This window comes from Aotus nancymaae, unplaced genomic scaffold, assembly GCF_030222135.1.
Source record: "Aotus nancymaae isolate 86718 unplaced genomic scaffold, 86718_ANA_hifiasm-v0.15.2.pri h1tg000003l, whole genome shotgun sequence".
Classification (NCBI taxonomy): domain Eukaryota; kingdom Metazoa; phylum Chordata; class Mammalia; order Primates; family Aotidae; genus Aotus; species Aotus nancymaae.
Genome location: NW_026988414.1, coordinates 8806321 through 8828476, shown reverse-complemented (window position 1 = coordinate 8828476; position 22156 = coordinate 8806321). Strand labels below are relative to the sequence as shown.

The following is a 22156-nucleotide window of genomic DNA, read 5'->3' as shown; positions in this document are numbered from 1 at the left end:
GAGCTAACATTTCTATCTACAAGGGAAGCCAAAAAGTGAAACTCAATTTAACATTTAGGGCCTACTTGACATTTTCCCCATGATTATCAACTTTTACCCTGGGCGGAGTTTTTAAATCAAGCATTTAAGCTAGTATCTTCAGAAAACATTTTTATAACAAAAACTTTATATTTATTTACCCAGAAAAGATCACTAAAGAAACTATGGTCTCTAATTCATTTAACAAATATTTAATAAGCCTTCATATAAGTTAGTAATAGCTAATAACTAACCAGTGTACAAAACCCAGCTCACCTATCTCCCACTTAGGAAACACACAAACCACAAATATTTCAATAATAAGACTTCATTTCAGACAGCCTGCTTCAAAAGTATGACAGTTAGAATAAACAAAGGACCAAATCTCCAAGTCCAATAAACTAAGAACTCACAATATTTTGTCAAAGTAATAATTGCTACATTCATTTATAAAATCACCTTTCATGGCTTTATTTACATTGTTTTATAATGTCCTTAAGTTGTCTTGATTGGAGCAGGATAAAAATTTCCAAGTCAATTTTCACACACACACACACACACACACACACACACACACACACACAAAATGATATCCATATGGGATTAAGTGTACTGCTTACCTGACTTTAATTACTAACATGAACTTATTTGTAAATGTCTCCACTCAAAGAGAAAGCTACAGAGGTATAGGATCTTTATACTGGCCTACTGGGTAATTTTCACTGTAATGCAAGGGGGCACCTAAAGAGAAATGGGTCAGCCAAGGAGGCTTTTGTGAGTGGCAGGTGAGCAATAAGTGATTAATCACCAGTACACAGTCAAGTGAAAGGAGACACTCACTTCTAAAAGGTATAAAACCTTTTTGTCAGAAAAACAATATTTCACACTCTGTAACATGAATACGATAAGGTAGAAGATACAGGTTATATGCACAAAAGAATTCATTTAAAAAGATGCTTTATTTTTTTGCATGGCAAATATATGTAACACATGCCTTAGCTAACTTAGGAGATAGCCATTTTAAAGTAACATCTCATTTCTATAGCATTTTCTCTGCTGCACCTTCCAAATTTGCTTTTAGCCATATTTAAGTACTTACCCATCCTTTCAATGGTGCCCATGTGGGGACTCTGTTGCACAAATCACGCAGAATGCGGAGGACAATTACACATGATTTTAATCCATTTGCCCTTGCCTAAAACAAACAAAATGATTCCAGATATCCCTATTGAGATCTATTATTCATTTTGGGCAGGTTCTTTCAAGTGAATATGAAGTAGCAAATTATTCATCAATTATCAAGCAAACAACAACAATAAAAAAAGTCAAGTAATCAAAAGTAGTAAAATTAAGGTTTAAAAAGGCAGATTAAAAAAAAAAAAGACAGATTTTTAAAATAAAAGGACCATAATCTTAAAATTGGTTTCATAGTCTCATGGCAACCCCACTCCAGGCAACTACCTAATTTAACTCTTAGTTTTTCTCACTCATGTTTGATTTTTATAAGCAACCCATCTGAAATTCAGAATACTAAGCTAAAAAGAATTATATGATAATAAAACATCATGAACTATAGAAGCTATACTAGGCACTTATCTAAATTACTCAGTTATTCCAAAAACCAAGGTATGAGCTAGAAAGCATCCCTCATTTTATGTAGTACACGGAAACCAGTAAGTGACAGGTGTTCCAAATGAAACTTGCACAAGGATATAATAACAATAAGATAGTAACAAAAAGCCAACCTGAAACCATTTGGCATGTCGAAGAGACGCCAAGGCGTTCAGGCATTTCTGCCTGTCCAATAAGTCCGGAGGATCTTTCATCGAAACATTTTCTAATGGTAAAATGGGATAAAGAGAGACAGATACAATTTGACCAAGGGATTCCTATCAAATTATCAAACAGTAAAAAATAAAAAGAGTAACAACATTTGAGTGAACTAATAAGACTCCCAGAAAACTTCCTGATTTGGCTGTGTTGCTTTTTTTAAAAAATTATGTGCACTATGATTATTATTAAGTAAACAGTCATCATCAGAGTAGTTCTGCACACAAATACAATGAAGCATAAAAAATTCATTCAGTAAACAAATCATTGACAGCTGCCACTTACAATCTGGGATCTTATTAAGCATGTATAACATCACAGGGCACAAAATAAGTACATAGCACTTTTTCCTTTGGCAAGATGCAAAGAAGGGAAATCTGGGACCAATAGCAACAACAACTTTTTTAACAGAAGAAATTTTGATCTTGGACTGGGAGATTTCCAGGAAAACTGGAAATCTCTTATCTCTTATGTAATCAATGAGATATACTGAGAATATACTAAGGATGATCTTTTTTTTTTTTTTTTACACTATAAACTCATTCAATAAGATAACCATTAACGAAAATTTTATCCCAGAATTGAAAACTTAAGTATCACTTTGGAATTCCCTATTCCAAACCAAAATTATTAAAACTAAAAACATAAAATACAGTGAACGATATTTCAAGTTTTAAATGCCTTTTTTAAATAAAAAGCAAACAAAGAATACTAATTATGGCTTTTTTTTTTTTTTTTTTTTTTTGAGACAGAGTTTCGCTCTTGTTACCCAGGCTGGAGTGCAATGGCGCAATCTCGGCTCACCGCAACCTCCGCCTCCTGGGTTCAGGCAATTCTCCTGCCTCAGCCTCCTGAGTAGCTGGGATTACAGGCACGCACCACTGTGCCCAGCTAATTTTTTGTATTTTTAGTAGAGACGGGGTTTCACCATGTTGACCAGGATGGTCTCGATTTCTTGACCTCGTGATCCACCCGCCTCAGCCTCCCAAAGTGCTGGGATTACAGGCTTGAGCCACCGCGCCCGGCCAATTATGGCTATTCAGCTTGCCTTAACAGTAATATAAAACAGCCCACAAACACTTCTTCCCAGTATTATCATAATAACAGATTGAATTATGGTTGTCCATTTTTGTGGGCCAAATAATACAATGTATATATTTCTAAATGGGTGACAAGAGCACTGATACTTTTTGATAGTTATCAGAGGATCCTATTACAGCAATCAATGTTTATTCTTTTTTTTATTCTCTTTATGAAACAGGTTCTTCCACTGTCACCCAGGCTGGGGTGCACTGGCACAATCTCACTGTAACCTCCTCCTCATGCTCAAGCGATCCTCCCACCTCAGCCTCCTGAGTAGCTGGGACTACAGGCATGTGCCCCCATGCCCAGCTAATTTTTTTTATAGATACGGGATCTCAGTATGTTACCCAGGCTGGTCTCAAACTCCTGGACTCAAGCAATCTACCTGCCTTGGCCTCCCAAAGTACTGGGACTACAGATGTGAGCCACTATGCCCAGCCAATATTTATTCTAATTGCTGAAATGTCATTAACTAAAAAAGGCATAATGCCAATAGAAAACATATTTACTAAAGGAAGAATTGTGGTTCTCTTTACTGGCCATGACATTGTAAAGGCTGAAGTGCTACACATTTATTTTCTGACCAGGTGAGCTCTACAGCAGTTATTTGCATTGTAACAAAATCAGAATACAATGTTTCATTACTCCCTTTTACCCATAAAATGGGAAGCCTCAAAAAGGACTATTAATCTGGATTTATTTATAAACAAATGTACTATGGGTATTTATTTCATAGGTGATAAAGCTCCTGGAGTTGCCCAATTTTGTCTTTATAGTGATCCAAGATAGACAAGTAGCTCACTTTAATGTTTTTATGTCAAAATGCTTAACTGTGGTCAATACAAGCATCTGTGTAAAGCTCACATATCAGATAAAACAAAGCACTGTAAATGAATGTTTAGAATCTCTTAAGAGTTAGACATGACAAAGGTTGACTGACTGCTGAATAATGTAATCCCAATAAACAGTATGGACCATATTTTTTTAAATGTCAATTTTTAAATGAATAAAATGGCAAGCTAAATTTTATTCTATCATCTTACCAAGCAGGAATGTCAGGAAGAGGGAGACAATGGAAGAGGGAAGTGAGGCAGAGGATAGGAAATGGCAAGGCAAGCCTAAATTCTTCTTGTATTTTCTAATACTTTCATCCAGGGATCAGAGCTTGTAATTAGCATCTTACTCTGATTATAACACAGATATTTTTAATGGGAGACAATGGCAAAAAATATTTTGATAAATCATGTCATCCCAAAGTCAAAGTATAACCACGAACTCTTATTCTAGAAAACTGCGACACCAGCTTGCTACAGACAGTCAACATTTGAAGACAACAGATTCTACAAAAAAGAGATGAAAGGGACAGGCACTGACAGAAGACCTGCACCAGATTCCCTTTTGCATCATCAGCAGAATGACCATGTTTCATCATGCTCTGATAGTCAGAAAGTCAAAAGATCCAAAATGGTTTCAGTATCAGGATGCAGAAAACAGTAGAGGAGATACAATTCATCTCATTTTATCTTTTTCCAAGTTCGTAATATTAAAACAATATAAATTCATATGGTAATACAGTGCTATTTATAAGCACAGATTATCTATTTCCTTTATATAATTAATAACATACAGTGTTTTATATATTTTCATTCCTTTAAAAAACTTCATTTAACATGGCAATTGCAAAGCTGCTGCTGGGAAACTGCTACTCCTGATAGCAGAATCTTAAGTTTAATATTTCTGAACTTTTATGTAGGTGTTTAAATTTTGAGGAGGATCAAAACTGTTCTGATAACACATCTTGGAGTTCTCAATTAGCAGCAACAGAACTGTCAGTCATTTCATTTTCTCCAACAGTGACCAGTGAAACAGGTAAGAAAAAGCATGGGAGGCAAGGTTAGGAGGGTGACAAAAATGCCAAAAGCAAAGAAATATAGCTTTGCTGTTGTTGAGACAGTCTCACTCCATTGCTCAGGCTGGGGGGCAGTGGCATGATCTCAGCTCACTGCAACCTCCACGTCCCGGTTCAAGCGATTCTCCTTCCTCAGGCTCCTGAGTAGGTGGGACTACAGGTGCCTACCACCATGCCTGGCTAATTTTTTTTTAGTAGAGATAGAGTTTCACCATGTTGGTCAGACTGGTCTCAAACTCTACACCTCAGGTGATCCGCCCGCCTTGGCTTCCCAAAGTGCTGCAATTACAGGCATGAGCCACCAAGCCCGGCCAGGAATACAGCTTTTAAGAAGATGCATTATTCAGTAAGCTAGCATCACGGAATGAAGGTACATACAACATTCTGGCAAAGGAAGCACTGGAAAGTCTATTATGCCTAACCATGTTCATTTGGTTAGAGGTCAAATCAGTGACCAGAATCACATCATACTGCAGGAAACGTCGGTCAGTTTCTCTCAATGCCTAACATGCAAGCTAACTATCTACGCCTGTTAACAAAACATTGGCCTGGAGATGGGGCCAGCAAAAAAAAAAAACCAAAACATGATTGCATTAAACAGGAGTTACATGTCTGGAACCTGGGCTCTTCAAAGTTAAAATAATTAAGCTCAGTATCATGAGGGAGCTCCCTGAAAATCAGGATGAAACTGAGTTACTAAGTCTATGCTGACAGAATTTTCTAATTAGCCCAAGAATATCCTGGCAGCCCCTTGTCTCTCAATTCCTTGAAACTTTCTGGAGAGAAGACATGTCCCAAGCAAAAAACATGAGCACATCATAATATAAACAGGTAGGCTGGGCCCAGTGGCTCACAACTGTAATCCCAGCACTTTGGGAGGCTGAGGCAGGTAGATCATGAGGTCAGGAGTTCAAGATCAGCCTGGCCAAGATGGTGAAACCCCACCTCTACTAAAAATACAAAAATCAGCCAGGCATGGTGGCAAGAGCCTGTAATCCCAGCTACTCAGGAGGCTGAGGCAGGGAACTGCTTGAACTCAAGAGGTGAAGGTTGCAGTGAGCCAAGATCACGCCACCGCACTCCAGCCTGGGCGACAGAATGAGACCCCATCTCAAAAAAAAAAAAATACACACACACACACACACACACACACACACACACACACACACAACAGGTAAATGTAGCAATAAGGTAGAACAGAGAAAGAACTGTTCTCCTAATTTATGTGACTAATGTCACTTGGTATGACTTCTTCAGTGACAGTCAGCCACTGGAAAGACAGTGCCTAAAAGTTTGCCCTGGATTGGCCGGGCACAGTAGCTCATGACTGTTAATCCCAGAACTTTGGGAGGCCAAGGCGGGAGGATCACAAGATCAAGAGATCAAGACCATCCTGGCCAACACAGTGAAACCCCGTCTCTACTAAAAATATAAAAATTAGCTGGGCGTGGTAGTGTGCACCTTGTAGTCCCAGCTACTTGGGAGGCTGAGGCAGGTAAATCACTTGAACCCAGGAGGCAGAGGTTGCAGTGAGCTGAAATCGTGCCACTGCACTCTAGCCTGGCAAGAGAATGAGACTCCATCTCAAAAAAATAATAAGTTTGCCCTGAATAATGAAGATCCAGAAGCTAGTGAAGACAGGAAAATAAAACCTGCTGCATCATTATAATCACAGCTGTGATGGCTATCCTGTAAAGCCTGCTGCCTTGACCCTAGCAAGAGACATGCTAGTGAATTTCTGCCAAGAAGAGAGTTCACACTGGCACCAATACGAAGGGACTCTGAGGCAACTCCTCTGTGAATCCCTTAAAATCCACCCCAGTACTGAGGAGAGAGGTTTGTCTTAAGTCTAAGCCACAGGGTCTCTGTAGTTTCCTTATCCACCTGGTTTCAAACTGCATTATAAATAAGTAGATAATTTATCATCCACTTTAATAGCAAATATATTTCTAATTTAAAATCACAGGCACCAAAAGAAACTGAGACTCTATGTGAAGCTCAGAATGACCAGATCAGCTTAACCACTTAGGCAGTAATCCTAGACAATAATGGGAAAGTGGACCACATACTAGAGGTAGAGTCAGGGGAGCTGAATAAAATGTGAGATTTTCCTCATTTATAAAACAGAGCAATTAGCTACCCCATAGGACCATGTGAGGGCTTTTAAAATAAATCATATATGAGGAAGTGCTTATCACATGGTAGGTTATAAAAATATCTTAACAGAGATTAATCTCCAATATATATTTCTTGAGCTATAAGATGCCCATTAATGCTTCTTACACACTAGAGAGTCCTATTTAATCAGACAATATGATGACTCTGTTAATTCACTTAACAGATTTATAGGACTTTTTAAAAAAATCATCTACTATGTATTAGGTACCCTTAGAGGTGCTAAGGATAAAGAACAGGCAAAAAGATACCTGCCCTCAATGAATCATAAGCTATACAATATACCAGGTTTTTATTATTAGCACTGCATAAATCATTATACTGATTATAATACTACAAATCACTCAGTGTTTAAGAGTTTAACTGTGCTTGAGTTGACTTCTTTGGACCTACCATGTGCACATTATTTTCACTGTTAAGAATTTGAGTAGATGGGTTTGTGCTGTCAATCTTCAATAAGTTGACTACTACTACTTACTGAGCAACTACTATGTGCCAGTTATTGTACAAGTCACATTAGATAAATTCTCTCAACCTCAAAACAACTTTCTAAGGTTTTTATAATCCACAATTTAAAATGAGGAAACCTACCCAAGGTCACAAAGCAATAGCAACTAATGGAGTTAAGAGTCAAACAAGGCTAGGCTCAGCGGCTCACGCCTGTAATCCTAGCAATTTGGGAGGCCAAGGTAGGAAAACTGCCTGAGCTCAAGAGTCTGAGACCAGCCTGGGAAACATGCAAAACCTCGTCTCTACTAAAATACAAAAAATTAGCCAGGCATGGTGTCACGTGCCTACAGGCCCAGCTACTCAAGAGGCTGAGGCATGAGAATTGCTTGAACCCAGGAGGCGGAGGTTGTAGTGAGCTGAGATCACACCAGTACACTCCAGCCTGGGCAACAAAGCAAGACTGTCTCCAAAAAAAACAAAAACAAAAACAAAAAAGCCAAACAAAAGACTGCTGCACACCAAGATCTGTGGTTTTTCTCCTATGCCTTCATTAGCAGGAAACATGTAGTGATGAGAAAATGGTTATTCTACAGGGCCTTCACGTGAAGGGTTAGAATGCAGAAAGAAGACTGACAGCATAGGAGGAAACTTACCTATGAAACAGTATGTAATACCAAAGAGATTCACTCTGTATTACGGCAATTTAAAATGTAAATCGTGATTTGAAATGAGTAGGTAGTTAGATCCATTCTGCGCAATCCTGAGGAAAAAGGTTTCATGCCTCAGTCCTTTGGTTCTGTCTGCTCCCAACCATGCTTTTTTTTTTCTTTTATATTTTACCCAAATATGTGGCAAGTTAAGAGAGAGAAAAGAAGGATGTGAGGTGTGTATGTATTTTGAACAGTTTGTTTGGGTAGGGGAAGGTGAAAGAAAGTTAAGATACTACAGGAAAATGTCTCCAAGAAAAAAGTTACAATGGATCTTTTTTTAACTTTGAGGAAAAAAATGAGTATAAATTAAGAGAAAAAAAAAAGGAATAACTTTCAACCCCAGAAATTCCTGGAACCTGAATGAATCTTGTGCTTTTAACTCATGCAGTCGAAAAGAATTGCATCGAGGGGATGAGGAGCTGTCTAGTGTGAGAAAACAGAATGGTACAGCCCAGGTCTGAAATGCTGAATTATATACTAGATCCTCCAAGTTGCCCAGGAATGTGCAAGCCAGTAGCAAAGATCAAAAATTGTCTTTGACAAAACCCAGGTTAGACAAAATGAGCAAATTAGAAAAGATATCGAATGAGTCAACAGGATCGGGATGTTAAGGACAACAGCAAAGCAAATCTTTCTGCCATTCAAAAGGAAAGGAAGTAAAATGTGTAAAACATTAGATCAAAGCCGATTCCTTCACCTTACCCGATCCTATATAATAGCTGATGAGACTCAGCTCATAGAGGTCTTTCGATCCTTTAGTAACTCAAACACCTTGAACAGAGACTATGACTCTATTACTTTATTATATAATCTATTCTATAATAGTGTTCCAGCAAGGGTACAATATACTAAGAACGTTTTCAGCTTCTCTAAACAGAAGTTAAAGTTATAAAGGCAACAGACTAAGTTTATAGGTATCACTGAAAGCTATAACAAAATCTCACATAAGTACACAAAACCACAGGAATAAAGAAGACTGATGTTCCCTTAATACTTTCAAAAAAGAAATTAAAGGGAGGCTGACAGATATAAGCAAACATGTAATTAACCTAGCCTTTGGCAACTTCAGTCTTTTTCTCATCTCATTATACTCAAATAATTTTAAATAATATCTATAATTACAACACTACTTAGAAATGGTTGGTTTTATACTAGAGGGTCAAGAAGAACACATCTTACCAGAATTAACATTTATCTTGACACTTCAGAAATCATTTTATAGTTCTACAGTTAATGGTGAACTGTAAAGCTGTTAAAAAAATTAAGCCATTTAAGATTGGTTCTTCAGAGGTGCTTTAGATACTACATTACAGCAAAAAAAATTTAACGCATAGGCATAAACTCAATTATAGACTGGATGCCCTTTGATTTTAAAATATGACTCATAAATATGTCTGGTTTGTATCTGCTGGATTACGATATAGCTGATTTTAGTTATCCCAAAAACATTTTTTTTTAAAGGAGTCTAGCACTTTTATGTCGTCCTATGAGTCATGTCTCTCAAAAATTAAAATTCCAACTTCACTGGTACCTTTTTCTCTACCCTTATCACTAAGTTAAAATAAATTAAGAAACTGACCAATATTTTTTGCAGCACTGGTATTTCAGGTAAGGGAGTAAGCAATGGGACTTGCTGAAAGTCTAGTGATGAAAAATAGCAACAGGGAGTCTCCACTGGCCCAGAGAGGCCGTAAATTGTCATGAGAGAGTGGCCAGTTGGTCAAAAGTTTGACACAGGAGAAATATCACCTGGCAAGTTTCAAGGGAATGAGAGGCAGAAACAAGCTAACTTGACAGGATAAGAACATCAGAAAAAGAAGCCCACCACAACTCCATCATGAACTTCTCAAAACTACTAATAACTGAATAGATTTCTCACTCTACTTTTATGAGGATGACACTGCCAAAGAGCAACTCTTCTTAACTTCCAAAGAAAGTTTAAAGCATAGTTCTCACATAAATCATATTCAAAATGTTAACAGGGTCACAAACCCCCTAGAAAAAAATTTACTGAACATTATCCATTAAAAAAATTCAATCTTCCAATTTACATCCCTTACACTATAAAACAAATCTAGACACAGATGAGTACAAAGCTTACAAGATAATACAGCTATTAGAAGTCAAGAGCAATATGATGCAAGTAATTTTTCTTTTTGAGGCCGAGTCTTGTTCTGTCTCCCAGGCTGGAGTGCAGTGTTGTGATCTCAGATCACTGCAACCTCCACTTCCTGGGTTCAAGCAATTCTCGTGTCTCAGCCTCCCAAGTAGATGGGATTAGAGGCACTCACCACTACATCTGGCTAATTTTTTTGTGTTTCCAGTAGAGACGGGGTTTCGCCAAGTTGGCCAAGTTGGTCTTAAACTCCTGGTATCCAGCAACCCACCCACCTCGGCCTCCCAAAGTGCTGGGATTACAGGCATGAGCCACCGTGCCCAGCCAGGATGCAAGTAATTTTGGAACAATGAGCAAATTTGAAAACAATTCTGCTTTGGACCATGTTTAATCCTAAAATCTGACCATTAAGCCAAAATACACAGAATTAAGTTGACTGATACCAATAACTTAATGCAATACTAGATAAAGTAAAACAGAATATTAAATGACATAAAAATTAAAGCAGAGTTAAAACCAACATGACAAGCACAGGTTTTTGAATTAACATATTATATTTTAAATTCATACATTTTTGCAAAATATACTAATTATGTAGAAACAAAGTCATTTAAAATACTATTAAAGAGTGGCATAAAGAAAACGAAGGTTATTTCCTAAATCCATAAAACACTGTTAACATAGCTTTTATATAAAGAAAACAAACAACAACAACAAATATATACATATATATGCATGTGTACCTCCATCCTTCTTCTCCAATTCGTCCCTAATTAGAGGTGAGGTAAGTATCACCTTCAAAGTTAGAGTGGGCTCTTTTGTATTCCGAATTATAATAGATGCCTCATTTACACATTGTTCCACTTGATATTTCTCTTCTGTGAGTTTCTGAAAGTCACCAAGATTTCAAAATCACCCAGTTAGTTAGACTGAAACCCCAAAAGAAAAAGAATGCCTGTACTAAGTTCCCAAATGTTATTAACTATTAATATTACGTGCTCAAAAGGCAAAGAAAGCCTCTAACTAGTTCTTTATTGGGGATAACACTTTTCTCTCCTCCCAACTTACAAGAAGATCCTTTCTCCATTCTTTAAAAAGCAACTACAATGTCAACCATCCATACAATTATGAAACAATATTTAAAACCATTCTAATATTTGAAAGTAAAATGCCAACAGCATCAGTATGTGATAAATGGTAAATTATTGTTCTTAAAATTATTACAGATAACTATTATGGTATAGAATAATAAATGGCTGGGACTGCTCTCCAAAACAGTATCTCTTTTAATAGAATAGCCTAAACAGGAACTCCTACTTGCCAAAACCTTACAAATATAAGATTATGTAGCTTTTTAAAAATCACCAAATAAGTGGGAGTGAAAAAGTATCTCTGCACAGTCACTCACCAGTAGGAAACAATGAGTATAAACAAGTAACTTCTTCCCTTCTCTGACAACAGGTCTCAGAGATCTTCCAATTCAACCTACCATTATGGGACAAGTCATCTGACATCTACAGGAAAATCTACATTGCTTCTTTTAACATACAATTTAAGTAGGGGCCTCCCACAAAATAATCATCTGATCAGATTTATATATTAAGTTATGCTTAATATATTATTATACATTAAATATATGATTTAATAAGTTACACAGGGCTTTTTTTCTTAGTAGTGAAATTTAGTATCTATTACCTGACATACAATAGCCAGGCTGAATGGAGACGCTACCAGGTCCCTGCTCATCAGTGTATTAGAAGACTTCAAAGTCACTCACATAAAAATAGCATTTTACCACAAAACAATCACAAAAAATTAGGAAAGGGAAAACTCATTATCCTACTTCTGAACAGAGGATGCCAAGGAAGAGAAAGGTCATACAGTAGATGAAAGAACCAGAATATAAAGAAACCGCAAAAAACAGCTCATATTCATTTTGCCACTAAAAGAGAATTAAAGATGTCTATCAAACAATAAATCGAACTTCATTTTTCAATTATGCATGCAGATCACCATAAGACATACCCAAAATAATAAACCTGACATGCATTTTGTACTAGACTAATTTTAAGTGATTTCTAGTTTTGGTCATCCTCCTCCTCCTTTGCTCAAAGAAGTACTAAAATCATCCTAGGAAAGAATATGAAGAGAAAAGGTAAAGTAAAACCTCAGCTAATTAACGTACTTAGATAACTGAAAGATTTGCTATGTTAAGTGCTCAGGAAAAAGATTTTTGATCCATAAGAAAATAATACCGTATCAGACACTGGTTTTCCACAAACACCATGAAAACTGGGCAGGGTGGGGGCGGAGGGTGCTGGGGGGAAAAGGTTTAATTGTAAAAATCACACTTAAAATAATTTCATGAATATTATTAGTAACAATACACGTGCACATATGTATATATATGTGGGCATGTGTGTACATGTATATAATTTAATCAGAGATTGGTATACAATCATCATCCCTATTTTACAAGAAAATGTACCTTTACCCAAACACAGATTCATTGTTGGAGAAATCTATTGGCTGTGTTAAATTGAAAGATAGTTCTCATATTATCCACCATTAGTCTTAAGAGTTCACACCTCTTTTACCTTCTCTCAGACAGCATTTCAAAGACCTAAAGGTATTCATATCATTTTTAGTCTTTTCTAGCCTAAAAAACTTCAGTCTCCAAAAATTTGAGATGATTTGTATACCCTGTACTCTCTCCAGGGTAAACCCCTTGAATACTTGCTAACTAGACAAGGACATTTTTAAACTGCAGCGCTCACAAATAAAGACCCTCACTCGAGAGAGAAACAATGTGGAGTTCACACAGTTGTGATCTGCACAGAGAAAGCTCTAACAATGACAACTACAGCTTGCCCAATCTTCTTTATCTTCAAAACAGGAGAGATGTGAGAGATTTCCTGAATAAGATCTCTGATATACTATAGCACTGGTTCTCAATCACTTTTCAACAATGCAACACCTGAGGATGAAACAAGACTCATGAAAGGAACAGAAAGGGCTGACATGTGTGAAAAAGCCAGTAACATGTCTGATTCTGATAATTCTAGATTTGAGAGAACAATGTTTACTATACTAAAAGCAGAAATACAGATTAAATTCTAAAACAACATAAAAAATTGAAATGAGAACTTTATCAACATTCTAATAAGCTACTAGTATGGTTAGCCAGAAAGCCGATTAATGAGCTTTCCATTTTGCAAAGCTTTATTCCACGTTTAATACATAAAGCTATATTTCACTCTCCTTCCCCAAATGATCACAAAAGGATTTTTTTATAAAGGGGGGAAAGGTAAATAAATTTAACCCTACAAAAGCCCAGAAAATATTTCTCCATCAAAATTCAAAGTGGAAAAGCCAAGTATGTTCTGTCACTTTAAAAAACATATATTAAGACAGAATGGTAAAATAGTGTCCCCAAAATTAATATAGGAGAATGTGCCAATCAGTAAAATAAATCTAAGCATCAAGAATGGTATCAAAAAATCAGAGATGGTTTTGAGGGTCAGTTGGTGAATATGAAGGAAAATGATCCAGAAACAAAGCTAATAAAAACAAATTTAGAATTCAAACATCTTGAAAAACATACCCCTTTTAAGATATACAAACAAAAGAAAGTAATTTTTAAAAAGTGAGTGGTGGTGGGGAGTATTCAACAATTCACAAGTTTGGACCTATAGGCCAACATCTATTTCTGTGACGTGGATATGAAGACAAACTGATATAAAAGTATCAAAAGTTGTAATCTAATTAGATCACAGACAATATGCATCTGAAACTGAACGCTGATCATAGGTTCCCAATCAGTGATGCAATTAGTCCTTGGGGTAGGCTGGCAGGGGAGGTCCTAGAATGACCAGAATCCCAGAACCGTTACCTTCATCCCTGAGGAGCCTTCCGCCTTCAGCAGCATCCTCCAGGGAACATGCCAACATCAAATTTTTCTAAATGCAACCCAGTGTAAAAAAGGTTTGGAGACAAGGAATTAATAGTGATTTCCCATTAGCAGAACAAATAGGTGACAAATTAACTGAGTCTTTAGTTTTAAAATTTCCTATCTATGAAAGTCTCTAGTTGATAAGAAAGTCTCTTAGTCTCTAGAAAGTATCTCGTCTAGGCTGTTTTCAATCATCCAATTATTTTCTGCATTACACCAACCCTTCCAAGAACTTTATAATCTTGAGCCCTAGTTTAGAAAAAATGAAGATTCTCAGCAAGATATAACGGAAAAGTTTAAGATGGTACCTTAATAGCCATCTTAATTTGGTAAATATATCCTGAGTATAAATCACCAGAAGTTTGTTTTAACTGTGATGAATTAGTCATTGACCCAGAGTAGTAGTATTCATTTTGTCTGTGTTTAGCCTTGCTATTAGCAATTCTTGTTAATAAATCTTTCAAAGTCAATGCCTATTTTCACCCTTTTACAAATTCACCTAGAGGTGCAGTTAAACTGTACTCACCTGAATCTGAATAGGAAGATTATCTTTGACTGTATTTAACAGGGTCTCTGTGGGTTTGTCTTTGCACATTAAAACCAGCTCCAAGTCCATATCATCTTTAATCAGCAAGCCTTTTGCAACCAGGCCAATCCTCATTACACCACACAATGTCCGACCACCTTGATCCCTAAAAATAAAAGTCTGCATGATTACTTTCACAACCTACTTCCCAACTATAACTTAATCATCACTTGGCTTCCTGAACATCCTTACGAATTGATAAGGCAGTATGTAAATCCAGACATCCAAGTATCCACAAAATTAAGTCTCAGATTTGAGGCTTATAAAGTATCTATCTTCCCTCAAGGATTTAATGGGGAACATATTTCATACTATAGATCTTTTAATTCTTTATTATACTTATATTGCTTAAGAAAACTCAAAAATACTGTATCCTCTTAAGTATTTTTTCAAATTGTTCTTTTTAAACTTCTTCTGGCCAGGTGCAGTGGCTCATGCCTGTAATCCCAACACTTTGGGAGGTCAAGGCAGGAGGATCATTTGAGCCCAGCAGTCGAAGACCAACCTGGGCAACATAGTAAGACCCTGTCACCACAAAAAAATTTTAAAAATTAGCCAAGTGTAGTGGCATGTACCTGTAGTCCCAGGCACTCAGGAAGCCAAGGAGAGAAGATTGTTTGAGCCCAGGAGGTTGGGGCTGCACCGAACCACGTTTGCACCACTACACTCCGGCCTGAGTGACAGAATGAGACCCTGTCTCAAAAAATAAAATAAACTTCCTTCTGTTTTAGTAGTAATTAGGGAATTTGTGAGGGACATGAATACTATGGTATATTGAGAAAGAACATCAGCGTATAAACCTAAAAGACCTGGATTCTACTAGTGGTGCCTGCTGACTCAGTATCCACAACAGTAAAATGACTACTGGCTAGATGAGCTTAAAGTTCCTCCCAGCTGTATCATTCCAAAGTTCTTCCCATTCTATATCAGCTTATGGGGAAAGCAGAACAATGTAGTGTAGAGCTGAGGAAGGAAAGATAAACTGCCAGCATATGCATTCCAAATCCAGGAGTAGCTAGAAGAGCAAACACTCAAAGAACATCAAGTCATGAACAATGCATAAGAAAAATGCACATCTATCCTTGGTTTTAATTCTAAAAGCTTCTTATTGGTTCATTTCCCTTAATCACAAGTGAAAATATTAACTAAGCTTAGCGGTCTTTCAACAAATAAGCAAGTGTTTGAGTATGGCAAACACATTACAAGAGTTACAGTCTCTCCTGCTCCTGAGGCTTACTCTGTAGTTAAGCAACAAAAGCAGTAACAGTTTAATTACCCTGCTTAAAAGGGGAAGAGAAAGTAACATCTGAGCACAAACAGTGTCACATATTCTCATTTAAATCTCACAACAAGCCTCTATTTGGAAGACAAGAAATGTGAACCTCAGAAAAGTTAATTGTTCAAGTTCACCAAGAATGTAAAATGGCAAAGCCTAGATTCAAACCCAAGTTGTTTTGACCACAACATTCAGGTCCCTTACATTGTATGACTGCTTCCCAAGTTCAGGAAAGGGAGAGATCATATTAGAGATGTAAAGCAAGGCAAACTGAAAGTCTAACTTCAGCAGAATCTTGATCTGCCTAGATGGGAAACGGTCATTCAAGCTATAAGCAAAGAATCAGCAGAGTTGGGGAAGAATCAGCAGAGTTGAGAATAAAATGGAAAGGGAGAAGGGAGGGAAACAAATTGTGGCAGGGGAAACTAAAAAGGAAATTATAAATAGTACAGCCATGAGTTCAGTGCCTGGCACACTTATAAAGATTCAATAAACACCAAATCAATGAAAAACGATAAAGGTGGTACAAGTATATAAATAAATAAAAAATATATATATTTTTTGAGACAGAGTCTCACTCCGTCACCAGGCGCCAGGATGGAGTGCAAGAAATAAAAAACATTTTAAAGCAAGTGACCCAAGTGTAGGCAATTGTCTGATATTAACAATAGAGAATCAGTCATCTTTGATTCCTTCTTCCTCTGTATCCTTGTCCCCTCATTCTTCCAAACCTAATACTATAATGGTTTATAAATTCTCCCTCCATAATGACGATCAAACTATTCCTTGCAAACCAGTTTCTTCAGGCTTTATTACCTCTCATGTAGACCACCTCAGTAACCTCCTCCTCACTGGCCTTTCCGACTGACCTCTGTCATCTCCAAAGCACTGTATACAGCAACCAGAATAATCTTCCAAAGGTGCTGATTGTATAACACTCTACCTAATATTTCCTCGGTGTCCCACTGAACACCTGGACACTTACCATATTGGGAGGCAATTTAGAAAGCAGCATCGCTTCCTGGTTCAAATCCTGGCTCTGCTACTTTGTGACACTAGACAAATTTCAAATAACTTGACTTCTTTTGAGCCTGCTTCCTCATTTGTAAAACAGGAAAAATGCCTTTCTCACAGAGTGGTACTGAGAATACATTTAATACAAGTAATAAACTTTGGCCAGAGCCTAACAGATATTAATAGTTCAATAAACAATAGTCATTATTCCTTAAACAGTTATTATACTTTTTCATACCTATTTATTTTTTTCTTTCACTTTCACCACCTGCCAAAACCCTACCCATCCATCCTCTCAGCCTGTTCCAAGTGCTACCTCCTCGATAAAGCTTTTTCAGACTCCCAGAATCAGCACATCATCTCTCTCTGCTCTGTACTTTCACATTTTATTCACAGGACATTGAAGTATAGATGCTAAGAAAACTGGATCTGGAGTCAGAGAAATTTGAATATGAATCCTGGCTCAACCACACATATTTACTAAGTGGCCTTAAGCAAGTTAAAGTTTGTGAATGATTCAGAGTCACCCTTTCTCATAAGCAAGTCTGGAGTACAGAAAATTTCACAAGTAAAACAGGAGTGGAGAAAGGGAGAAAATAATAGAGACTAGTAGATTTGTTGTAAGATAACAGAAAATATACTGTGGTACAATAGTTGGCACTCAATAAATAGTAGCTATTATTAGCTCAGTTATTAAATTCTAAATCATAATTATGATGTACTTGGTCTTATCAGCCCACAGGTGGAAGACAGCATGATTGAGCAGAAAATGAATTCCTAATTCAAACAATCATGAATTTGAATTACAAAATTGGAACATGACAGTTATTGTAAAGCAAGCAACCCAATGTATCTGAATTTACTACATGTGAATTACTTAAAATTAAAAACAGAATTCTAATAGTCCTAATAATACAAATTGTGGGATTTGGTATAAGTTATTCGACTTTTGAATCAGTTTTTTAAAAGGTAAAGTATTAAGTTAAAATAAGAGAACATAGGTAAAAGCTGCCTAACAGTGCCTGGCAATAGAAAACACTTAATAGCTTAATAAATATAAGCTACCCCCAACCCATTTCTGTGTCCTTCAGAGTGCTTAACACTCACCAGGCACACAACATATGTCCATTACCAGAACACAACTCTGTCCCTGGAAGACATGCCTGCCTCTGATGTAAGAAGAGAATCATTCTGTATTCCTTGAGTTCCACCATATGGGAAGGATCATAGGCAAGGGCTCAACCAGAAACTGTTCCACAAAATGGAAAGACTGTATATAGACAACCAAGAGCATCCACACACAGAACCATATTTAAAAATCCAGGCCTGGCATGGTGGCTCATGTCTGTAATCCCAGCACTTTGGGAGGCCAAGGCAGGAGGACTGCTTGAGGCCAGGAGTTTGAGACCAGACTGGGCAATGTGGCAAGACTCTGTCTCTCAAAAAAAAAATTTTTTTTAATTAGCCAGGCATGGTGGCACACACCTATAGTCCTAGTTATTCAGGAGGCTAATGTAGCCCAGGATCACTGGAGCCCAGGAGTTCAAGGCTACAATAAGCTATGATCACACCACTACACTCCAGCCTGGGCAACAGAGCACCCTTTCTCTAAAAAAAAATAAAAATAAAAATAAAACTTCAAATGAAAGTATGATAGAGTATATTATCCTGTAAAAGTCTTTAAATCACAGACCTCATCCAGTTAAGCAAGTCTAGAGGAGTGCTTTCCAAAACATTCCAGGCTTGAGAAGAAACAAAATTAGAAACTGTATTAAAAAGAAAATTTCACTGAAATATATACTTAAAGCAAAAATAGCAAATCTTATGTTATATATTTTACCATAATAAAAAAAGTTTTTAACATGACATAAACACATAACAAAGTGCAATTTAAATCTGGAATACATGACTATTTAAGTTGCAGAAGAGCTGAGATATACACAGAACTTATGTTATATATTTTACCATAATAAAAAAAGTTTTTAACATGACATAAACACATAACAAAGTGCAATTTAAATCTGGAATACATGACTATTTAAGTTGCAGAAGAGCTGAGATATACACAGAACTAAATAATTAGATAATATTACTAATGAACATGAACTCCAAATCTAACAGTAACATTTGTACAGACTCATATATGAGAATAATTATATGTCCAAGAACCTTCAAACTGACAAGACTATGACCAGACACAATGTATAAACTACCTATAAATAGCTAAAAAAAAGATTACACTCTCCAGCAATAAAACTGATACACTGATTATCTTTTATCTGAAGATAAAAAAGTTTATACTATCTTTCAGTGAAGAAAATCCATTTATCAATACTTTTCTACTGTTATTTATCTACTTACCACATTGATTTAAAAGTTAAAAGCTGAAGAAAAAATTCTGTAACCTCTTCCATTTACAAATTGTAGCCAAAGTAATGTTTTTAAATTTATTAATATAGTATAGTCAAATGAGCTCCATCTTTCAAAGTTAGACACTTACTCCAATCACAGTGACAAATGCTCAAAACAATAACTTTAAGCTTAGCCTTGCATAAAAAGGTTAGTGATCTAACTCCAGGTACCACTTCAGTTTCACTAACCTACGATTGTCACAGCACTCAGAATATTCTACTATAATTGTTAAAGGGTATGGTTCCCATTAGACCTTTATCCAATCCACAAATATAAAATGAGCAATTACAACATGCAGGACACTGCTAACTTCCTGGGAATCAATGAAAGTAGTACAGTCAAAAATACCATACGAGGATTTTTAAATGACTTACAAAAATGATATTTTATGATCTCCCCAGAGACCAAAACACTATTTATTTCAAAATTTAGGAGGCTGAATCAACAAAGTAAAAAGATTATTAGAGGACTTGGTGTTCTCTCAAAAGGGATCCTAAACAGGTCCATTTTCTTTCTCTGGCTCTAATCTTTACTGTTTTCAAGGTTTCCTTTCAAATTTAACTCAGAAAATCTCTACGTAACATTTACTTCCTTGGATATAGTCTCATATATGCATAAGACAAAAATCCAAAACAACAGTGTAACACAAACTCAATCCAGCAGGACATTAGAGCTTTGCTGTGCACGTAGTACAACATCCCAGAGGTCAGTCCACACTCACTTGGAATAGTTTTCTCCGGCCTCATCTTTCTTCACTTCTGTCTCACCCTCTGTTTTTGTGCCTTTATTTGTTTCATCCAACCAATCCGAGACATGTTTAAGAGCACATTCAACAGTAGATACCATATTCTGAACAGCTTCAAGTTCCTCCGGAGATGGATAGATTGTTGAATGTTTCACCATAACATGGCGATCATCATTAGCAAAAGATCGAATAGATCTCTGTTAAAAGGAGAATGAAAACAACTACTTCAACACAAGAAATACCACCTGAAAAGGATGATATACAAATATATCTTTAGCCAACCCACAGCACTGACTGTCTACTGTGAAACAGTTAATACTGAAACAAGAAAAACTGCTCAAGAGTAGGAAGTAAAACCCCATTCTGCTGAACTCTTCACCAGGAAACAAGAGATCTTTCATTCATGTTTTGGTAAGGTTCACCTTGGTCACTCTTGGCATTATTTATAATGTTATCTTGGCCAGGCACAGTAGCACATGCCTGTAATTCCAGCACTTTGGGAGGCTGAGGTGGGCAGATCACTTGAGGTCAGGAGTTTTGAGAGCAGCCTGACTGACATGGTGAAACCCCATCTCTACCAAAAATAGAAAAATTAGCCAGGTGTCGTGGCATGCACCCGTAGTCCCAGCAACTAAGGAGGCTGAGGCAGCAGAATCGCTTAAACCCAGGAGACAGAGGTGGCAGTGAGCCAAGATCACACCACTGCATCCCAGCCTGGGTGACAGAGTTGACTCCGTCTCTAAATAAACAAATGAATACAATCATCTTTTAGCTGAATCTACACATTTTGAATACTACTTCAAAAAATGTCATCCACATCATGCATCATCTGCAAGAATCAGATACTTCTTAGCTTCAAGAGAGTCCCAGAAATGCAGGATTGCGAGTGACTCATAAACTGTCAAAGACTTCTAACCTTTCCAAACTGCCCAAGATTTCTAACCTTAAAAAACTGAAATTTCAGGGCTGGGCATGGTGGCTCATGCTTACAATCCCAGCACTTTGGGAAGCTGAGGTGGGAGGATTGCTGGAGGCCAGAAGTTGGGAGACCAGCCTGGGTAATGCAGCAAGATCCAATCTCTCCAAAAAAAAAAAAATTAGCTGGGCATGGTAGTGGGCACCTGTAGTCTTAGCTACTCAGGAGGCTGATGCAGGAGGATCCTTAGAGCCCAGGAGTTCAAAGTTAAGTAAGCTACCATTGTGTCACTGCACTCCAACCTGGGCAACAGAGTAAGACCCAGGTCTCTATTTAAATTTTAGAATTTGAAATTTCGTAATACAGAATAATACAAAATAAAAAGGTATCTGTGAACACCATAAGAAAACTATTAAAAAACATTGGAATAGTGTTAACTATTTGACATTCAAACCTTTGGTGCAAGGCTTTAATTTTTTAAATAGATTAGTAGGAGATATTCCAAATGAGGAGTGGGAAAAATTCACACTGCAAAATGAATCAAGCTAATTGACAAACATGTTCTCAATCAAAATCTCCTCAGGGTTGATTTACTTAAATCTCAACAAAAATCATTTTAAAGCTCATTTGGGGAAAAAAAAATCAATAAGAGTATCAAGAAATACTCTATAAAGATGGATGGGTGGTACCATTAACTAAAATGAAATATTGACAGTGGAACAGACCAGCACCCAGAAAATGAATGAATTTCATGAAAATTTAACAGAGTAGATCCTATACACTCATGAGTCACACATGAGTCATGATCCTATACACTCAGGAGTCCAAAAACCTTTAAATTTTTCCAAATTTACAAATATCACAAGGCCACTTGTACCAGTACACAGCAAAATGAACAAGAATAACTTAGTGAGTTTCCATAAAGCCTAAAATATTCCACTTAAAAGCTGGTTATACTGTCTTT

The 22156-nt window shown here is 36.8% G+C and overlaps 1 protein-coding gene across 8 annotated transcripts in view; it reads right to left on the bottom strand.

The window, feature by feature from the left end:
• The window catches only part of STRBP (spermatid perinuclear RNA binding protein), a 178523-nt gene that overhangs the window by 60395 nt on the left and 95972 nt on the right, over positions 1 to 22156 (bottom strand). For all 8 annotated transcript variants that reach the window (XR_010343289.1, XR_010343290.1, XM_064378225.1 and 5 more), the window contains exons 3-7: positions 20253 to 20473; positions 14770 to 14935; positions 11035 to 11179; positions 1764 to 1855; positions 1118 to 1213 (exon numbers count right to left, since the gene is read on the bottom strand). Coding sequence is in view for 6 of the 8 variants with exons in the window: in XM_064378225.1 (XP_064234295.1) it covers positions 1118 to 1213; positions 1764 to 1855; positions 11035 to 11179; positions 14770 to 14935; positions 20253 to 20473 (720 nt within the window). In the remaining 2 variants the exon portion in view is untranslated. The remainder of the gene's footprint in view (positions 1 to 1117; positions 1214 to 1763; positions 1856 to 11034; positions 11180 to 14769; positions 14936 to 20252; positions 20474 to 22156) is intronic.